At 39.7% G+C, this 18761-nt stretch overlaps 3 protein-coding genes and 1 long non-coding RNA gene across 7 annotated transcripts in view; 3 read left to right on the top strand and 1 right to left on the bottom strand.

Annotated features, from left to right (window-relative positions):
* The first annotated feature begins 174 nt into the window (after positions 1-174).
* On the top strand, positions 175-451 carry LOC133842291 (uncharacterized). Its single transcript, XR_009894382.1, has 2 exons — positions 175-266; positions 336-451. It is a non-coding gene; the product is annotated as an uncharacterized LOC133842291 (long non-coding RNA).
* Positions 452-1133: 682 nt separating this feature from the next.
* Positions 1134-18761, top strand: part of LOC133843581 (uncharacterized) — a 178953-nt gene continuing 161325 nt past the window's right edge. The window contains exons 1-3 of one of the 2 annotated variants that reach the window (XM_062277199.1): positions 1134-2569; positions 4294-6729; positions 6795-7485. In XM_062277199.1, coding sequence (XP_062133183.1) covers positions 1253-2569; positions 4294-6729; positions 6795-7358 — 4317 coding nt within the window. In that variant the 5' untranslated portion in view covers positions 1134-1252 and the 3' untranslated portion in view covers positions 7359-7485. Of the gene's footprint in view, positions 2570-4293; positions 6730-6794; positions 7486-18761 lie in introns of those variants that run through there. The other variant, XM_062277200.1, reaches the window with a different exon arrangement.
* On the bottom strand, positions 7216-11580 carry LOC133843585 (tetraspanin-11). The gene is made up of 3 exons (XM_062277207.1): positions 11299-11580; positions 8753-9849; positions 7216-7551 (listed from the first exon to the last, which is right to left on the bottom strand). Exons 1-2 carry the CDS (start codon positions 11353-11355, stop codon positions 8791-8793), a joined length of 1116 nt encoding a protein of 371 aa, XP_062133191.1. The 5' UTR covers positions 11356-11580; the 3' UTR covers positions 7216-7551; positions 8753-8790.
* On the top strand, positions 14225-18530 carry LOC133843583 (uncharacterized). 3 transcript variants are annotated; one of them, XM_062277204.1, is made up of 7 exons: positions 14226-15539; positions 16390-16561; positions 16615-17092; positions 17259-17444; positions 17497-18075; positions 18132-18419; positions 18487-18530. In XM_062277204.1, exons 1-6 carry the CDS (start codon positions 14394-14396, stop codon positions 18412-18414), a joined length of 2844 nt encoding a protein of 947 aa, XP_062133188.1. In that variant the 5' UTR covers positions 14226-14393; the 3' UTR covers positions 18415-18419; positions 18487-18530. The 3 variants fall into 3 exon arrangements, with proteins under 3 accessions (XP_062133189.1, XP_062133188.1, XP_062133186.1); XM_062277205.1 differs by lacking the exon at positions 18487-18530 and having other exon boundaries at positions 14225-15539; positions 17545-18075; positions 18132-18461; XM_062277202.1 differs by lacking the exon at positions 18487-18530 and having other exon boundaries at positions 18132-18461.

Genomic DNA, 18761 nt, shown 5'->3' with positions numbered 1-18761 from the left:
TTTCCGTCAAACCAAAAATTGATCTCGATACAACTCAATTTTCACGATTGTCAAGTGAACACTAATATTCGATAATTATCAGCTGATCTTAAAGTTGCTCATAAATATATAAATGATCGTTCCAATTGTGTTCGTATTAGTCGCGTTTTAAATCTTCGACTGATCGCATTAGCATTGCCGTAATCTAATAATAATAATAATAATCTTTTTCATCACACAATAAAAATTTGCTTCAATTTGGGGGAAGTCCACGAGTATTCATGTAAGTTTCAACAACGTTATTTACTATATTTGATAGTTTATTTGTGTGTATTTATCATTTTGATTTAATATAGAGAAGTATGGCAAATACCGGGGCAGCTATTAATAAAGACAAGATTCTAACAAATATTCGGGACGAAGAGGCGGCTCTACTGGAGCTGCTAAAACTTATAAAACCACTATTGAAAAAGAAAGACAATGTCAAAGTTAGAGCGATAGAACTATTGGTCAAATCAATTTCCCAACTATCTGATAATGGAAAAGTAGCTGTCGATCGGGAGCAGATTTCTAAATTGATTACGTTGTTGCAGGAGTTTGCACTCCTAGTAGGATGGTCTGAATTATATTTACTTAGTAAACTATGCTTAATTTTACTGAAGTATATGACCCACAAGCAACACAACCTTGCAATGGAGGCCTTGATTAAACTCTTGCTAGAATTTAGTCGAAATAAATCACTTAACTTTTATGTAAAGCTTATTCATTTATTGTGGATATTAAATAAGTTTGAAATGTTAAAGTTATTACGGTTTAATCGTGGTGCTTATCAAATACAGTCAAAATTGTAATAAACAAAAATAATTCAAATGGGTGATCAGAAACCAACCACTTTATTTGATGAATTGTTAAAAGATTATTTTTGAATTTTTAAAAGATAAAGAAAAGTGTAAAATTATAAAAAAAACACACACATGTCGTTTACATTTAGTTTAACTATATAACGTGTATGTATACATATATGGTTAGTGGCTTTAAACATATTAACTTTTTGTATTGTCCGAATAGAGTATTTAATTTAATACCAATACGTTAATCTAATATGGTCACACTCATTCAGTATTTTCGTTAACAGCTGTTAATTGGATGGCTAAATAACGCATCGATCTGGCAACCTAACAGCTGATTTAGTTTGCAAATTTTAGTTTTGTTTAGTTTTATTTGTTTATTTCTTGTGTTTTCTTTAAAATTCATTAACTATTCAAATGCAACCATGAACAACAATTGGCCGGGTGACGATGATGAATTCGACTTGGCACTAAATGATAATGAACTAGAAAAACTATTGATTGCTGCCTCACAGCCTCATCAAGACCAACAACAGCAGCAAAGACAGCAGCCGCCACAAACTGAGAAGTCGGAGTTCGAGGGATTTAATGAGAGTGCTGGAGAAACATGGCTCTATCCAAGCAATCTGCCACTACGCGCCTATCAGCACAGCATAGTGCAATCAGCTCTCTATCGCAACACATTGGTGGTGCTGCCGACGGGTCTCGGCAAGACATTTATTGCAGCCGTTGTGATGTACAATCTGCATCGTTGGTATCCTGATGGCAAACTGATTTTTATGGCGCCCACACGCCCATTGGTTTCGCAGCAGATCGCCGCCTGCCAAAAGATAATGCCCTTCCCAGCCGACGACACCGTCGAGCTAACGGGGCGTTTGCCGCGCGCCAAGCGCGCTGAACTCTGGATGAACAAGCGTGTCTTCTTTGCCACACCACAAGTGGTGCAATCCGATATGCTGGACACCGGCGATGGCCTGCAGTTCCCCTTCGACGCTATCAAGCTACTGGTGGTCGACGAGGCGCATCGGGCCAAGGGACGCTATGCCTATACCCAGGTGACGGAGTCGATTATGGCTCGCAATCGCAACTTTCGCATGCTGGCGTTGTCCGCAACTCCGGGACGGAGTATGGATGATGTAGCGAGTGTGTGTCGAAATCTGTACATATCACATCTAGAGGTACGCTGGGATCAGTCCATCGATGTGCAGCCATATATACATCAGCGTAGCCTGCGCACCATTGTTGTTCCTCTCAAGGATACCATCAGAGAAACACGCGCCAGCCTTCTGCAGATCATCGATCCCTATCTGCGTCAGCTCATCGCCGCCGATGTGCTAAAGAATGCACGTGGCAACATCTCGCGCAACAGTCTGTTGTTCGATCAGAATCGCTTCCAGGAGCAGACCGCCAACGGACAACGTCATCCGGAGCAGAGCACCATCACCAGTAACTTCTCCATGTGCATCAGCTTGTACCATTCGCTTGAGCTGCTGGAGCGACATGGATTGCGTGTGTTTGTCAACAATTTTGATGCGGATGAGCGAGGCAACCTCAAGTTTGTGCTACGTGATGCTGCACTGAGAGATTTAGTGGAGCAGACACGAGGACAGCTGGGCGCCAATCCTTTGGATATTTCGACACGTCCTATGACCAATGGCGAGGTGGCGCCAATGCCAGCGAAACTGGACTTTGGACATCCCAAATACGAGCAGGCTCGGCTGGTGATGGAACTCCACTTCGAGGTGAGTTCAGCTCTGATGATTATAACTTAGTCCCCTAAATATTATATTTAATGGAGAGAAGAGGTCGTCTTAAAATATGTATTTTATAGAGGCGTATTGTATATTAGTGCTTAAATTCTTACTCAATATGTCCGCCTGTGAGAAAAACTCCGTTAGAGGACATCCCAAATAAGTAAATACTCCCCTTGGGCGTTCCTTTTTTTAATTTTTTAAACTTTCCAAATAAGCCTTCTCTTGGCTGGATACTTATTCCGTGTACATAAGTGAAATATGTATAATAAACAAATTTAAATTGAGTAAAATTTCAAAGGCATTGCCATACAAGATAGCGACTCATCGTCGTTGCCAAAGATTATTTTATGCAATTTTGGGTAGTGAATATGTATATGTATATTTTATATGTGCAATTTGTATAATGATGAAAAAATAGCGAAAATTGTACTCTTTTAACCAGGCATTTCGTGGACGCTTGTCCACACAAAGGATCTTTTACAGTAGTTAGTTGGTGTATTAAATTTGTCGACATCACTTCCTAGTCTTGGAAACTGATTTGATTGGCAATCGCATTAGCAATGCCGATAAACTGTAGTATTTAATCATTTAAAATGTGATAACCATCGATCCTTACATAAAAACAATTCATCATCGCGCAGATTAAGTGCAGAGTCAATGCTGATTCGGTATGATTTAATTACATATATAAAAATGTTATTTTCTCGTTAATGCTTGAAAATATACAAGCCTTCAATTTGGATTTATCTAATAAAGTTGTCCTGAATCATTTTATATTTATCGTTCTAACGTTCGTTCGCTATATTAAGTTTATCATGTGCTGATTATAACTGTTATACTTTTAATGAATACAAATCAAAAGAGGAAAAAGTTGAGAGCTACTGTTTGATAAATTTTTATCCAATATGGAACATTTATGTTAGCATACCAATATTTTGAAAAAGGTGTAAAATTGTAATAAAAAAAAACGGAATTGCTTGAGCTAATATATCAAACAATCAGAAAGAGTACAAATCTACTAAAAAGTGGCTTTATCTGTATAACAGTACAATAAAATTGTGCTAGTGCACTATAGTGCACCAAAAAATAAAATGTAGCTTACTACCAATATTACATATTTACATACACGTTTGTAAGTATATATCTACATATAAATCAAAATTATACTTCTAATCGAAAATTGTAAAATTTATAAATTCACCATTTTAGAAAAATAGAAATAGAAATAGTACAAATGTACCAAATTTAGTAAAAAGTAAAAAAAATGTTACAATAAAACCTGACTAAATACACAATGTAGTAAACAGCATACTAATATGTCAATATCTTAGAAATGGGAAGTATTCGAGACTTTATATTGTACACGTGTGCCTAACATAGAACATTGTTTGTACAAAAACATAGTGTATAAAAGGCAAAATATAAACATTTTTTCAGTCGTTGTATGCATCTTGAAATGTACCATTTTGTGAAAAGTGAGCCAATGTACCAACGATCAAGAAACAGTACAAATTAACCAAAATATTGCTAAATCGATTCAGTAAATACTAATGTACCAACAAATAAGAAATATGTCGTAAATGTACAAAACTTATTTCTTCGTATTTAATGTGCTTTTAACAAATACTTACATGTATCAGTTACAATACCGAATTAAGATTCTTTTGATAACATTTTATTAATGTTTATATGCTTCGTTCGTACAATTTCAGGTGAATCCCAATTCCCGTGCCATTGTCTTCTGCGAATATCGTGAGTCCGTGATGCTGATTCAACGTTTACTCCTGCAGCACAGACCTGTAGTGCGACCGCGCTGCTTTGTGGGTCAGAGCAGCAATGGAGGCGGCATTTGTGCACTCACCCAGAAGGAGCAGCTGCAGATTATGTCCGACTTTCGCAGCGGCATCTGCAATGTCCTAGTGGCGACCTCCATCGGCGAGGAAGGATTAGATGTGGGTGAAGTGGATCTGATTGTCTGCTTCGATATCTGCAGCTCGAATCCCACGCGCTTTGTGCAACGAATTGGACGCACTGGTCGCCAAAAGCGCGGTCAGGTAGTTATGCTGGTGACCGAAGGACGTGAGCAGCAGCTGCTGAAGGAGGTGCTGGCCAACAAGGATCAAACGACACGCAAGCTGCTGCAATCGCCGGTGGTCAAGAGATCACTCTACGAGTATGCGCCACGTCTGGTGCCACCGCATTTGCATCCGAAGTGCGAGCAGCGTTTCATGGAACCAGCGCCAGCGTCGGCGGCAGCAACAAAGTGCAAAACGCCCTCGCCAAAGGGCAAGGCACGCAAGCAGCAGAAGGAACCGACAGTAAGGTGTCACGATCTCCGCAAGTTCTTCAAGCAGAGCGAAGACAAGTTTCTGCAAGGCGAGTGCACTTATCAGGCCAGCGAGGAGTCGCAGCGCATGCTGCAACAGCAGGTGGCACGGCACAGTGTCAATGTCCTGAACTTTCTGGGGGACACACAAGCAACTGCTGCCACCACAAGCATCGTTCCCGCCACAAGCAACGTTCCCACCACAAGCAACATTCCCGCAACTAGCATCTCAGCCACAACTAGCAGCAACAGCGTCTCTAGCGCCTTGGGCAGCAGTCAGGAGGAGACGCAACGGTTGCGCAAGCTGACGCGACTGCTGCAGGCCAGCAAACCATTGGTTAGCGAGTCACTGCGCAGCCAGGATCTAATGGCACAGCTGCAGGACAAACAGCTGCCACAAGCACTTAAGTTATTTCTGCTTCAATCGAATACTTGTTTTGTGCGCGATATCCATGACAAAATGCAGCAGCAGCTGGCGTTGCAGTTGCCAGAGTCGCGTCTCAATTCGCGACAACAGCGCACGAGGCGCATCCATGAACTTGTGGAGACTGTGTGCGCTGGCCAAATGGAGCAGCTGCTTCAGCCAGCGACATCTTGCGCCGAATTAACGCTAAAAGATCTGCGCCAGCCGCTGGATAAGCAGCGACAAAAGCGCTTTGAGGCTGTGTGCGACGATATCTTCAGAGATTTACAGGAGCAAGGTGTTGGCGCTGATAATTATGAGCTGGTGCATCAGCAATTGGAGCAGCTGGAATTGCGACGCTTGGAACAGACTATGAAAGAGCAGCTGGCCAATGAATCTTCGTGCATTTACGATCAGTGGGCAGAAGATGTGGCTGAAGAGGAGGAAGAGGAGGAGCAGGCAACGGAGCTGCTGCCCAGCTCTTCAGTGTACAAAAGTCAATGGCAAGAGTTTGTGCAACATGGAAATCACGATGAAGTGCCGCTCAGTTCAACGCCAGTGCGCATTAAGCCGCAGCTGAATGACAGCTCCGTGGTGGCCTGCAGCCAGCTGAGCGCCAATTTGAGTCGATTGAATTGTGTCATGAGTGCGGCAAGCACGCCACTCCAGCAAAAGTTACAAAAAACAATGGCCAAGAACTCGCTGTTGGATGCGCTCGATGAGAATCTATCTGACTTTGATCAGCTGACTGAGGATGTTGATGAGGCGGCAAAAGTCAAGACAGAGACGTTAACGGCGCCCGACATGAGCACGCCGGACGCAATCGATATAGATCTCAACGATTTCCTGGAACCGCTGCCCGAGGAAGAGCTGCTAAAGCAGTCGGGCTCCAAGGAAACTCAATCAGCAGTTACTCCGCGCAATCTTTCGCCAGATCTGTTTGCCGAGGATTCCATGTCGCCCTGGCTGCCGCCAACAACAGCAACAGTATCCGCTGTTGCTGTTGCTAAACCCGCTCCCGCTCCTGCCAAGAGTTTGGCCGCCAAGCTGGCAGCCAAAACAATTAAAGCTGAACCCGCGCTGCAATCACCTGAACACAGAAAACGCTGTACGCCTCTTGGCGCTGAGAAATCACCGAGCATATTCGAGAATTATCTGCAACGCATGCGAGGACGCGGTCAGCTCTCTAGGGCGGCACAGAGACTGCATTCCATGAGCAGTGGGATGCCAAAAGTGGCACAAAATGAAGCTGAGGTCAGCTCCGGTCAGGAGGAAGATTCGCCAATTATGCGAAATCGTCCAGCCAAGCGTAAGATCTATGTCATCTCCGATGACGATGAGAATGAGCAGGAGAATAAACCAGTGCCAGTTACGCAGCTACTCGATGATAGCTACGACCACGTGCCCGCCACACAAGTGGTAAGTTTTTGACTACAATTGGTTTGTCTATAACTAATTTAATAAATTACTTAATTCACCTGCAGGATCTATTGACGCCCCCAAGACGCAATTCCCGACAAAAACGCCCCAAATTCAATTCTTTTATACTGCAAGAGGCGGACCTAAGTGGCTCCGATCATGGGGAAGACGAGGATGCGGAGCAGACAATCGGCACGTATCTGAAAGACTCTGTTGTTGTGTCTAGCGGGGATGAGGATGACCACAATGACACCAATGTGCATGCCATGTACCTGCAAGCGGTTCGAAGTCCCATACAGCGACCTGGAGCATTTAAGATTCCAGCGCCGCGCGTTTATCACGACGAATCGATTTACTCACAGCCAGTGGATGTGGAACCATCGCAATATTATCCCTGCTCATTCATTGCGAATGATGAGAGCACAACAGTTGTGGATGCACACGACGTCTCGGAGTGTCCGCTGGAGCGGGCAGAGCGCATTCTAAAGGAGGAGCGACGTGAGCGACGGCTGCTAAAACGTGGAGCAGCTGCAGCTCCGATAGTGGGCAGAGTTGTGCCAAAGCGACGACGTGCCATTCATGTAATCGAAGATTCTAGTGATGAGGATGATGGCATATTAATCCACTGACAGTTCGATATCCAGTGCCATTCTAGTGTATATAATTGTAAAGTTCCTTGTTGCATTTCATTTTCTTTACTCATGTATATGCTTAATTTAGTTGTCTATATTTAACGTATAAGTTGAAGTGCTTTAATTTTTTTGTTTTAATACTTTGGTTTCTATTTTGTGTCTATTTGTGCTGTTGATTACTCAGATGAACCTGTAAATAATGAAAACAAATTGTGTATATCAGTTTAATGACTTAAAGTGTACCTCAAGAGCAGTGACAATCTGTAGCTATAATTACTAAGTGTGCTGTTAATGTACCTATTTTGATAAAGCCATTTTATAAAGTTTTCTAACTAATGCGCATTTTTATTTGAACAAGAAATTAATTTCTAGGGGCCTATAAAAATCGATTGGAAATTTAAATAAATAAAATGTTTCTAAACTGTATTTCACAAATAGTAAAGAGTAGATGCAAAATCTAAAATTAGTATTACAAAGATTTCACATTAAACAATAATTTCACAAAGAAAACTGTGTGTCTGAAGGATATACTATTCGTATATGAAAATGAGCACATATGGTTACAGTGAAATCTCAACAAAGAAACACTTTTTGTGAAGTTTGTTTCAATGTTCATTCTATTTAAGTCTTTTTTGTACGGAGACCCCTTTTAGACTGACATAAATTGTGCAAAAGCACTAAATTTTATTTTATTGCATACTCCTACATTTTATTAAATGTTAGAATTAGAAAATATTCTTAAAATGTTGTTTTAAGCGTAGTTTTAAGGAAAACCTCAGCTTGAAGAGAATTTTCAGTAACCCAGACATATTGCACGATAAAATAGTTTATAATTTACGTCATGTTATACCCAAGATACAACCCTGTAGCAGTGCATGATTCAATCAGACTGATTCACTTAGATAACCAGGAGAAATAACTTTATCGATATAACATAGATATGCCTATATATGATATGTTTGAATACGTTACGAAAAAATAATCTACATAAGCTTCTATATTCCCTTTGATTCAAGGTTTTGACCTTCTCAAAAGAAAAAAGTCCTCTGCGTTTTAGCTACTAGTTATACTCAGATTGGATTCACATCTTTGGTTTAAAAATCTTATGATATTTGAATTAATTGAGCAACCAAAAAGTACCATCTGAGTCTTAGCTACTACCTAGATTGTGTTATAATTCAAAGTATCATTCGAGTTACATATATGTAGCTATTTACAAGTTTCAACAAATTGGGTTACAAATCTTTTGATATTTGTTTCGAATTGAAGTCGTATTGTCATTAAAAGTATTGTCTGTGTTATAACTATTAAGTCTAACCAGATTCTCCGGCAACTTCAGTTTAAAAATCTTATTAAATGCATTTACGAATAACTAGTTGCTTCAATCTTACCTATATCGCTGGTGGCCAACAGCTGCAACGCCAACGAACTAAACCAAGTAACTGCGCGTTGGCGTCTGATAATCACTGGCAATGGGCTTGAAGGTCGTGTTGTGTCGCTGCTTGTAGAGATCTCTCGGCTGCACATAGAGTTCCTTGAAGTCCTCGCTGCTCACATGTCTGCTGGCCGCACCAAGACACATGCCACCGCCTTGAGCATTGCCACGCAGTTGCACCTCCGATTCGTAGATGTTATCGACCAGCGCCTGCCTCGACTTCGCTGTGCCACGTCGTCGGGCCTTCTGGCTGAATCCTCCAGCTGCCTGCGAGCTGCTGTCCAGTCTAGCACGGCGCGAGGCGATGCCCGTGCAGGTGAGAATGATGCCCAGGAGCACACTGAACTCGACCAGCGCCAGAACGAGACTGGCGATCAGAAAGATGCTGTACTGCTCACGATACCAGGAATCCAAGTGCTCCAGGCAGGCTTCTGTGTAGCGTTCACGCTCGTAAACCGGACGCTCGAGTGACTGACACTGTGATTCATTCGCTGGCTTGGGATCGAGAAAGGCCAGCGGTTGTGGGGCATTGGCGAGGACGCAGCAGCTCAAAGGAACTGGCCAATTGCGTTGTCCGTAGCTTTGGAGGCGCCACAGTGAAGTGTCGTAGTCGAGGGAGCTGCGCATGCCACAGCAACCGAAACGTGTTTGCGCCAAGTCCATGGCATTGGTGAACTGCTCCTGGCCAGGCACACCATAGTTGCGCTGCAGCGCCTTCACCATCTGCCCCTCATCCAAGCTGATGCCCAGGCAGTGAGGCCACAGCGTGATGGCCAAGCAAATCACTGACTCCGCAAGCAGCAGCACCACAACGCAGAGGAAATACACGCTGAGGAAACAATAGGTGTGCAGGCAACTGGCCCAGAAGCCCAGCATGGATGCGAGGACAGCCACAAATCCGGCAATGGCCAATCCCAGCGAGATGTAGTAGAGCAATGGTTGGGGCAATGAGTTCAACTGCTCGCTGGGCGCAGCTAGGAGGCGGGAGAGCAGAATCCGCTTGTTGTCTGTGTAGAGATAGCAACCTGCCACAATAAGTAGCATGCCGCAGAGCTGCAAAAGAGCGCAAGAGAAGAGTGAGAGTAAATGAGAGAGCTAGAGAGCGATCATTTTGGTTGTTGTTGTTCTTGTTGTCTTTGTTTGGCTAGAGAAAAGCGTGAGGTCTGCACACGCAACGGAAGTTGTTATGCTATGCCACCCCGTCTGCCCCTCTTTACCCCATCCCCGAAGCTTGCCTCTCGTTCCCCATTTTGTTATAGCGATACCTGTTTTTTTGTTGTTGCTGTTGTCACTTTTTGGTGCCAAGCTGCGCTTGCGCTTAGACCGCTTCGCTGGGGAGTCAAAAAGTGTTGGCAAAAAAAAACTTTTGGCCTCCTACAACAGCCGCTTTCCTTCCCCTCTCTCTCGCTTTTAGCTGCTTTCAATCAGCCAAGCAGAACACAAAAAAAGAAACAAATTCGAGCAGAGCACAGCAACATTTTGAACACTCGAACGAAGCATAAATACTCTAACGTAACTCAAATTTGTGGCATGTAGACAAATAGTAGAGGCAGATAGAAGAAAAAGATAAGATAACTGGAAACTGATCTTAAACTTGATGTTGTTTTAAAATGAAAAGCAGTCAGTCCGCTCTTAATTAGATCAACTTGTTTTGAGTTAAGTGGATCAGCACATATTTTCTTGTCCATCATGAACTCTTTAAACTGTTACATTCTTAACATTCAATAAATTATTATTCTTTACATTAATAGTAGGTTAAAGGAGTTAGGATTTTAAACACACTTCAAAGAAATAATCGTAGACTTTTCACTCATTCGCTGCATAAGCTCAATACGTCAATAGATAATCTATAGCTTGTATTTGTGTTATGGTTTACACTCAGATAAGAATTCTTTTATATATGTATATTTATTTTAAAAATAATACAAACTGTGTTCGTTATTGTATATTGCGTAGTTCTGCTTATCTAGAAACAGCTTGAAAATTCCATATATGGAATATATTGAAATATTTTTAATAAACCAAGGCATTGTATAGAAAGAATTGATTGTATTAGATATAGTTTAGATTTATGTTGTTGTGTGTACAATTTGTAAAGAATATATTTAGATAACTTTTTTACGCATTCATTTTATTTGTTTTGTAAATAATAGAGACTCTATTTAATAGATATTTAATATTAATTTTTTTTTAATGTATATTACATAGTTCCACTCTTTTGGTGACAGTTTAACGAAAACTCAGTTAAAAGAAATTTTACTTATTAATTCTGTAATCAACCAAGTCGATGTTGTTAGTCGACTTGGTGCAACTCCAGTTGAACTTTAAGGCTACTTTTGGCATACTCTTCAATTTACACATACTCCTAAGCTAAGTTGTAATGAATAGAGCTTTAGTAGAGCAATTTGGGCTGCTTTAGGGCGTAGATTTCACTAGATTTTTGGCAAACACTTTGTTCATATAATTTACTATTTTCAACACATACACAAACATGAAGCTTACCAAAAACAATAGATTGCAAAAATTGAGCACGAATTTGTGATTAAAACAACGACCCATGATTGGGCTTTATAGACTTTGTGTGTGGGTGATAATTAATTTATGAATCAGTAGCCACAGTTGAGCGGTCAACGTTGTGGCATGCGGCACGAAGCACCCACGATTACATATTACAAATGGACGGGGATGATAGCGTTTGACTTTTTCAGAAATTCTTGATGTCGTTTTAAATTTTGAACGGATTTTCCAAAGCGGCGCGAGTCGCTTGACGGCAAAACAATAACTGAAAACATAAAGCAACAGCAGAGAGCTACTTTGTATGTGCAACAAGCTGTGGCAACTCGAGGAGGCAGATCCAACTCTCTCTCTCTCGCTCTCTGAGAATTTATCATGCTCTGAATCAGTGGTGTCATTTCCGCTTTTTTCCCGTCAGATCTGGGTTTTTTTGAAGCGTGATTGCGGGAAAAATATGAAAACAGCGGGCAGCGGGAATTCTGGCTTTTTGAGCAAATTTACGCAGCTTTTTTTTTAGTTTACTTTTATTCAAATTTTAGAGATGTTTAAATTGAATTTAACGGCTGAAATGTTAAAAATGTATTTCTCTCGATAAAATATCGATATTTACTTATATCGAGTAACTTCACTCACAAGTTCACCCCTAAATTAAAGCTTCTTGCATCACTAATATTGTGAAATTCGGAATCCGAATTTCGGATGCGGCATATCAAGTTAACGATGCCAAAGGAATCATATAAACAAAAGTGAGAGATGTCTGGCTGCAGAGCACAGAATTTAAGGAGTGGATGAGGAAGGATCCTACAGACCTCACGCGGGTGTTTTGCAGCTATTGCACGTGCAGCATAACTGCAAAATTAAGCGACTTGCGTGCACATGCTGCAACAAAAAAAAACACACCAGTGCTATGGAGGGCTTTGGGCAAAAAAATAAAATAAATTTTGCTAAAACGCCTTCGAAAACAATTGAGCAGGAGGTAGCGCTGTGCCTATTTGTTGCTCAGCATAGCGCTTAATTTTTGTACATTATTGTTTTCTTTGTAATGATATCCGTTAGAGAATTACCCATATATTTTATGTTAAGTGGAACTGAGGGTTTATTAGTGAAAAACATACAGTACATTGCCTTATAAAAATCAGTTTTTTTCTTAACTTTTTTTCTCTGGTATTCCGCTTTTTTCAGCTTTTTTTTTTCGTTGATCCAGCTTTTTTTTGCTCAGAAAAAAATGACACCACTGGCTCTGATCAAAAGTTTATGTTTGATGAGCGTGCTTCAATCGAAGCAAACTTCGTACTCTCTGTTTATATATGCACTTTTTCCTCTCTCCATCATTTCCTTTCTCTCTCTTTAACTCTATCTCTCACTCTTTGTCTGCAGCTGCAGCCAAATGGAACCGCTAGTAAACAAAAGCAGCAATATCAATTGGAGATGGTCAGAACGCTGGGAAAACTTGTTCAACGTGTTGTGCTGTGTATTTCTATGCCCGAGAGTGGCTCCAAGGTTTCTTAGAAACACGAAAATATATGTTCTATTTAAATTATAGTTTAATTTTAAAAAAATTAATAAAATTAACTTTGGCTGTTCGTTCTTATACCAGTTAAATAAAAAGTTAAGAAATATGTGCTTCAAATATTATTACAATTTTAATTGTAAAAAAAATATTTTGAAATTTTCCTTTATTTGAATGATCAGATATCATCGCTTTTCTCAAGCATGTACTTGATGTAAATTTTAACTAATAAAATTACTCTATGTGTACGTCCTTTACATATGTTCTAGTACAGTGCTATAAACGTTTTAACCGTCAAAAAATTTAATTTCAAGGAAAAAAAATCCTCTTTAATGAAGTCTTAGAGTAACCCTCGCAGCTACTTAATGTGCTGAGCTTGCTCTTTGTCATTTTATTAGAAGCTTCTTGTTGACCTGTGGAAGCACAGACACTTTCGCTCTCCCTCTCTCTCTTTTTAAATTCGTCTATATTTTGTTCTCCCTCGATTTTACATTCCCTCTTTCAATAGTTTTTTTCTCTAACTCTCTTTCTCAGTGGTTATCTCGTCCACTTTACCGTTGTGATCCACATGGCGCTCGCATTTCCGTTTTCCACTGCGCAATAATGTTGCCCTGAAGTCCATCAAAATTATTCATTGCTCCATTCTCTATGCTCGCTTTTGGGGTCAAAGCTGTGGGCTACTTGCACATGGAGGGTGGGCGGCTAATTGACGGCACCGCATCTAGTGGGAGTTGCAGCGGCAAAGATGACTCAGCATAAGTGAATACTTGTTATCAAATTTGAAGAAATTGAGTGCAGGGGTTAAGGGGGCGATCAATGAACTTGAGCATTGGACGAGTGGAAACCGTGGGGGAAAGGGAAAGTTATTCTAGAAATGGTACAAAATTCTACGATTTTAGAATTTCAATTATGAGCTATTGAATCCCATAATGACCATAATAAATAATTCCTATGAAGTGTTTAAACCTTGTATCTGTAAGGTAAATTTAAAAATGTATTGTTTTATTTTAAAAAATAATTTTTATTTAACTTTTATTTTAGCTAATTCAAGCTAGTGTGATATAAATTTTATAAAACATTTTACGAAAGTAATCCATAACATCTTAATATGATCATTTCGAATTCCTAATAAACCCCGACAGATATTTAGAGAACTATTCATGAAATTAATCAAACAACAATCTTGAGTTTCTGATAAACTATTTATTTTAATGAAGATTTAGTTTTATTTATGTTATTTCACCAAAAAAAAAAAAATATTTTATTGCAGGTTGGTATTTAATGAAAAATTTTATAAAGTAAAAAATCTGTTTTCTCAATTTGATTATTAAGGAAAATTTGATTATTAAAAAAAACATTATGCATTCATAGGCAATTTCTCGTTGAGACTATAGTCAAACCAAAATTGAAACAAATCGACTCATTTATATTGACATTTACATATATTTTGCATAGGAAACTGTACACTAAAAAAAGTTGGATAGATTTATATTTCAGTTATTTGTAGGTATTATAGGATTTGTAACCACACATTAGTATCTCTAATTTTGCAGTAAAAAAGCACCTCAATGAAATGGAAACTCACATGGAAAGTGGCGATAATGTCGAAATGAATAATATGCTATGTGATTTGATAGATATCCATAAGGTGAGTGGCAATGAGGATGCACTACAGCGTGTCCTGCGAAGCATCTACAGCCTGTTGGACAGTAACAACGATGTCAAGTTCAGCACAAAGCTATTCGATAAGCTCATCTCAGTGGTGATTGTCGATCTGGGCGATGCCAATGTCACCCACGAGCGAATCGCCAAAGTGCTCGACGCCGTCAGGATACATGCACGACAATCTCCCGCATCCGGATCGTATTTAGTCCGTAAGCTCTCGTCTATAGCGCTGTGTGAACCCACTAACATGGGGGGTGGTGATCAGTTGGCGCCACTGCATCCATATGCTGGCCAGATATTGGAGCACTTCTTGGATGATTTTGTGCGAGAATTGGGATTGAAAACAGCCTGTTCCCCGCAGCTATTTGTAGTACTGCAACGACTGCTGCAGTCGGAGTTGGGAGAAAATCGTAAAGTGGCGTATGCTATAATGCGAAAGCTGTTGGGAATTGTTGAGAGGTGCAAAGAAAACCCGGGGACAGCTCAGCTGGAGGCACTGCAGTGCATGCAGCCCCATTGGCCGGCGTATATTGTGATAATGGAGCAACTAGAAAAGCCCGAATCGCATTTGGTGCTTCCCATGCTAAGTGGCCATCTGCCACGGTTTGTGGCAAGCAGCTATGATGACAATTGGCTTCGCTGGCTGCGTATTCTCTACATTCGTCTGCTCGAGAATCAGAATACTTTGGTCGTACGCTGGACCATCGAATACCTTCTTATGTATTCCACCATCAATGAGCTACGTCGCGTGGACTTATTGGATTTGTTTCTCGACTCCACCAACAAGGCGGAGTTGTATGATGCTGAAGATTATTTTCTGCCGGAGGTAAATATTAAGATGTTCGTCCAGAATAGTGGCACCTTGCAGTTCCTCGAGGCTTTAGTGGCCGTGTCCTGGCAGAGTCTGCCTCTGCTTCATTGGCTGCGCAGCATGCAACCACGACAGCCGCATATTTCCAAGAGTCTGTTGCTCAAAATCTGTGGACACATCAAGTCTTTGCAACATGAGAACCTACGCTATGAGGCACAAAACAGAATGTTTGACATATTTGAAGTGAGTGAGAAACCTTAAACCCTAAATTCATATACCACAAAAATACTAAAATAAACAAAGGCTATTTTAAGGCGGTAGTAGGCGGTTTCCCCATACAGTATGTACCACGACTCTTCTTATACAATTTTCGATTTGCGAGGGCAGAAGTGGGCGTGGCAAAATTTGAAACAAACTATATCTGTCTGCAAACAAAACAAATGCTGTCGAAAACAAATTATATCTCCATCTCTTATAGTCTCTGAGATCTTGGCGTTCATACTGACGGACAGACGAACATGGCTAGATTGTCTCGGCTGTTAACGCTCTTGAAGAATATATATACTTTATAAGGTGGGAGATGCCTGTTACATACATTTCTTGCCGGCACAAAGTTATGAAACCCTTCTACCGTATGGGTATTCTATAAAGTATTTCTCTTTGAAAACCACTTAAAACTTTACTCAAGTGGGCTCCGACCATGTAAACTATATTTATTATTGATCAGCGTTAACAGTCGATACCTATATCCATATAAAACACTGGAACTCAGACACTATGGCAAATATACATAAGTGGCAAAAATGGCTGCTGCTATTGGGTCTTAGTTACTTTTGTTGACAATATTTTGCACTATATAGTTTGATCGTATTAGTATATTGATATACCAAATACAGCCTTAAGTATATTTAGTATTTTCTCAGTGTATTCTCTGGGAATCTTTTAAGGATAATACCGCCCAGTTTTGCTTTTATTGAAAATTAGTAGCGGGTATCTCATAGTCGAGCACACTCGACTGTAGCTTTTTCACTTGTTTTTCAATTAGCAATTTGTGACAGTTAACAAATTATTTTAAAATGCTTTATAATTTCAGCCCACAATCGAGAGTTTATCGCTTGGCGATTATATACAGTTTATAAAGGCACTTTGCGATAGTTTCTGCAGGGATCACAAACGTTTTACAGCAAAAATCGCGAGTTGCACAAATATTTTGGATGAAATGGTTTATTTCGACAAATCTGTTTTTATGATGATTTATCGCGGAGGTAACTAACATGTTATAGTTTTCTCAACATCTTACGTATTATCATACTTTTAGATGTCAATATTGGAATTGAGCTGCACAAGCAAATGAGTAAATTGCCAAAGGTTCAGCATGGTTGGTGGCGTCTTTTCTCGTTTTTCTTCAGTTTAAAACTGGAATTGGAAACTGAAAAATCTGAAATTCTCAAATTTTATCATAAGGAATACGAGCTAGATATAGAGATATTTCAGAATATGGCGGACCTCAAAGATTTGCAGCGATATGTGAATGACAAATTGAATTGCGAGTCTGAGGAGGAAATATCTTTTGTTATGCATCGATGTGTCGATTGGTTCACTACTGAGAAAATCACGAAATGGTCGCAAATTGAGGAACTAAATTTAAACCCGCATGAACTTGTTGCTCAAGGGACAATTCTAACTGTGCAGAGAGTTGCGTCCTTATTGAATGACGTCGAATCACGATTCAATGATGAAAGTATTCTGAAGGTATTAATGAACTTTCTAAGACAGTATCCGGATAGTGTGTTAATGTGAGTTGATATATTTAATCAGTTCCAGGGATATTTTATTATTTAAGCATTGCTCCTGAATAGCTGCTTTAATTGTAAATTAGGTATACGCATATTATGCGTATTAATTATTAATTTATTTAATTAAGATTAATGTTGATTGATAAATCGATTAAACTTTCCACAGCGCTGCCGGTCTTGTTAAATATGCTGCTACTTTTATGCCTCCAGAAGAAAGTGAGCGAATCTTGAGCGATGTGCTTGAAGTCAGCCAGTTCTTGAACTTCAGCGTTGTGAGTTGCATAAAAAGTGTGCCAATACCACTGATAATCCGAGGAATCATTTCGGGCAGTCCTCTATCTGGCGCTAAGTGGTATGTACGCTGGAGATATTATGTATAAGCCATTCTCAAATACTTTCAACAGCATCGAATATGGTTATTTGATTAGTCAGTATAATTATTTCTTCACAAGCTGCCGGAAACGGGATAGCTATATAAATTTTGTTATCGATCGAAGATCAGACATTATCGCAGTGATCGATGAACTCTTACGCATAAACAATCAGATGGTTCAGAGTAATGTGATTTACCTAGAAAATTCGAAGGATCATCGTATTAAAATGCGTATTGCGAGAGCCTTGTTGAGGATTACGTTCAAGAATCCGGGCTATTGGTCAGATCAGTTATGGGACGCAGTGCTAGCATTGGACGAACATGAGAATATCAAATATATGTTCGAATGTCTGGTGGCTCGATGTCTGCCTAGTGTGGATGTGTTGTTGAATCGACTAATTCAGTTAGATGCTCTTGAATCGAGTCAGCAGATCTCCCTAATTTCAGTGCTGCACATATATTGCTTGAGCAAGTATAATCACGTCAAATCAGAGCAGTTGCAGAGGATTATTGATCTGTTATTACCGCAAACAATGAGCAACGATTTCGAAACACGTCTTTTCACCCAACTCGTTTTACACAGGTTACTGCAACAGTTCGAGGATAGCAAGTAAATATGTTGAAATCTTAAAGTATTAATCCTAAGTAATATGTAAAAAATTATAGTATAAAGCTGCCGGGCGTTACAAATATGAAGAATGTCATTGAAGGTAGTCTGGGCGACAAACTGCAGGAATACGAAGATGAAGGTCGACTTTTACTACCCAAGATTTGCTATCAGACTCCCGATGGTTTGCAAGCAGCAGACTTCATATTATATATGACCTACGCACCATGTGATGAATACTTTGCCGATTCCTTGCGACCCAATATCAAACTGAAATCAGAACTGGCCAAGTTTCGAAATATTGTTAGGGAAAAAGGGGAAATACAGTTCAGCTTGTCTTAATGACTGTACATTCAGACATTAAAGCCTTTTTGTTTGACATTCAGATATATATTTTTTTTGTAAAAATTTCAGATAATCCTTTGTGATGCTTTTTCTTCTACTCATTTAACTGGATCAGTTCAGTTCGTATCTAGAAAACATATTAATTTAAATTAAAATAAAACACCTAATATAAAGTTGAATGAATTATAATTGAACCAAATAAAAAAATAATTTGTTAATTAAGTAATCGAAAACAAAAAGAAAAATATCATTTGTACTTAATAATTTGTATTATAGTAAATAAACCAATTCATGTAAAAACTACTTTAAATAAAATTTGCAATGGCTTTTTGTTGTGGTTTTTT

This window comes from Drosophila sulfurigaster, chromosome 3, assembly GCF_023558435.1.
Source record: "Drosophila sulfurigaster albostrigata strain 15112-1811.04 chromosome 3, ASM2355843v2, whole genome shotgun sequence".
NCBI lineage: Eukaryota > Metazoa > Arthropoda > Insecta > Diptera > Drosophilidae > Drosophila > Drosophila sulfurigaster.
This window is presented reverse-complemented; position numbering and strand designations above follow the sequence as displayed.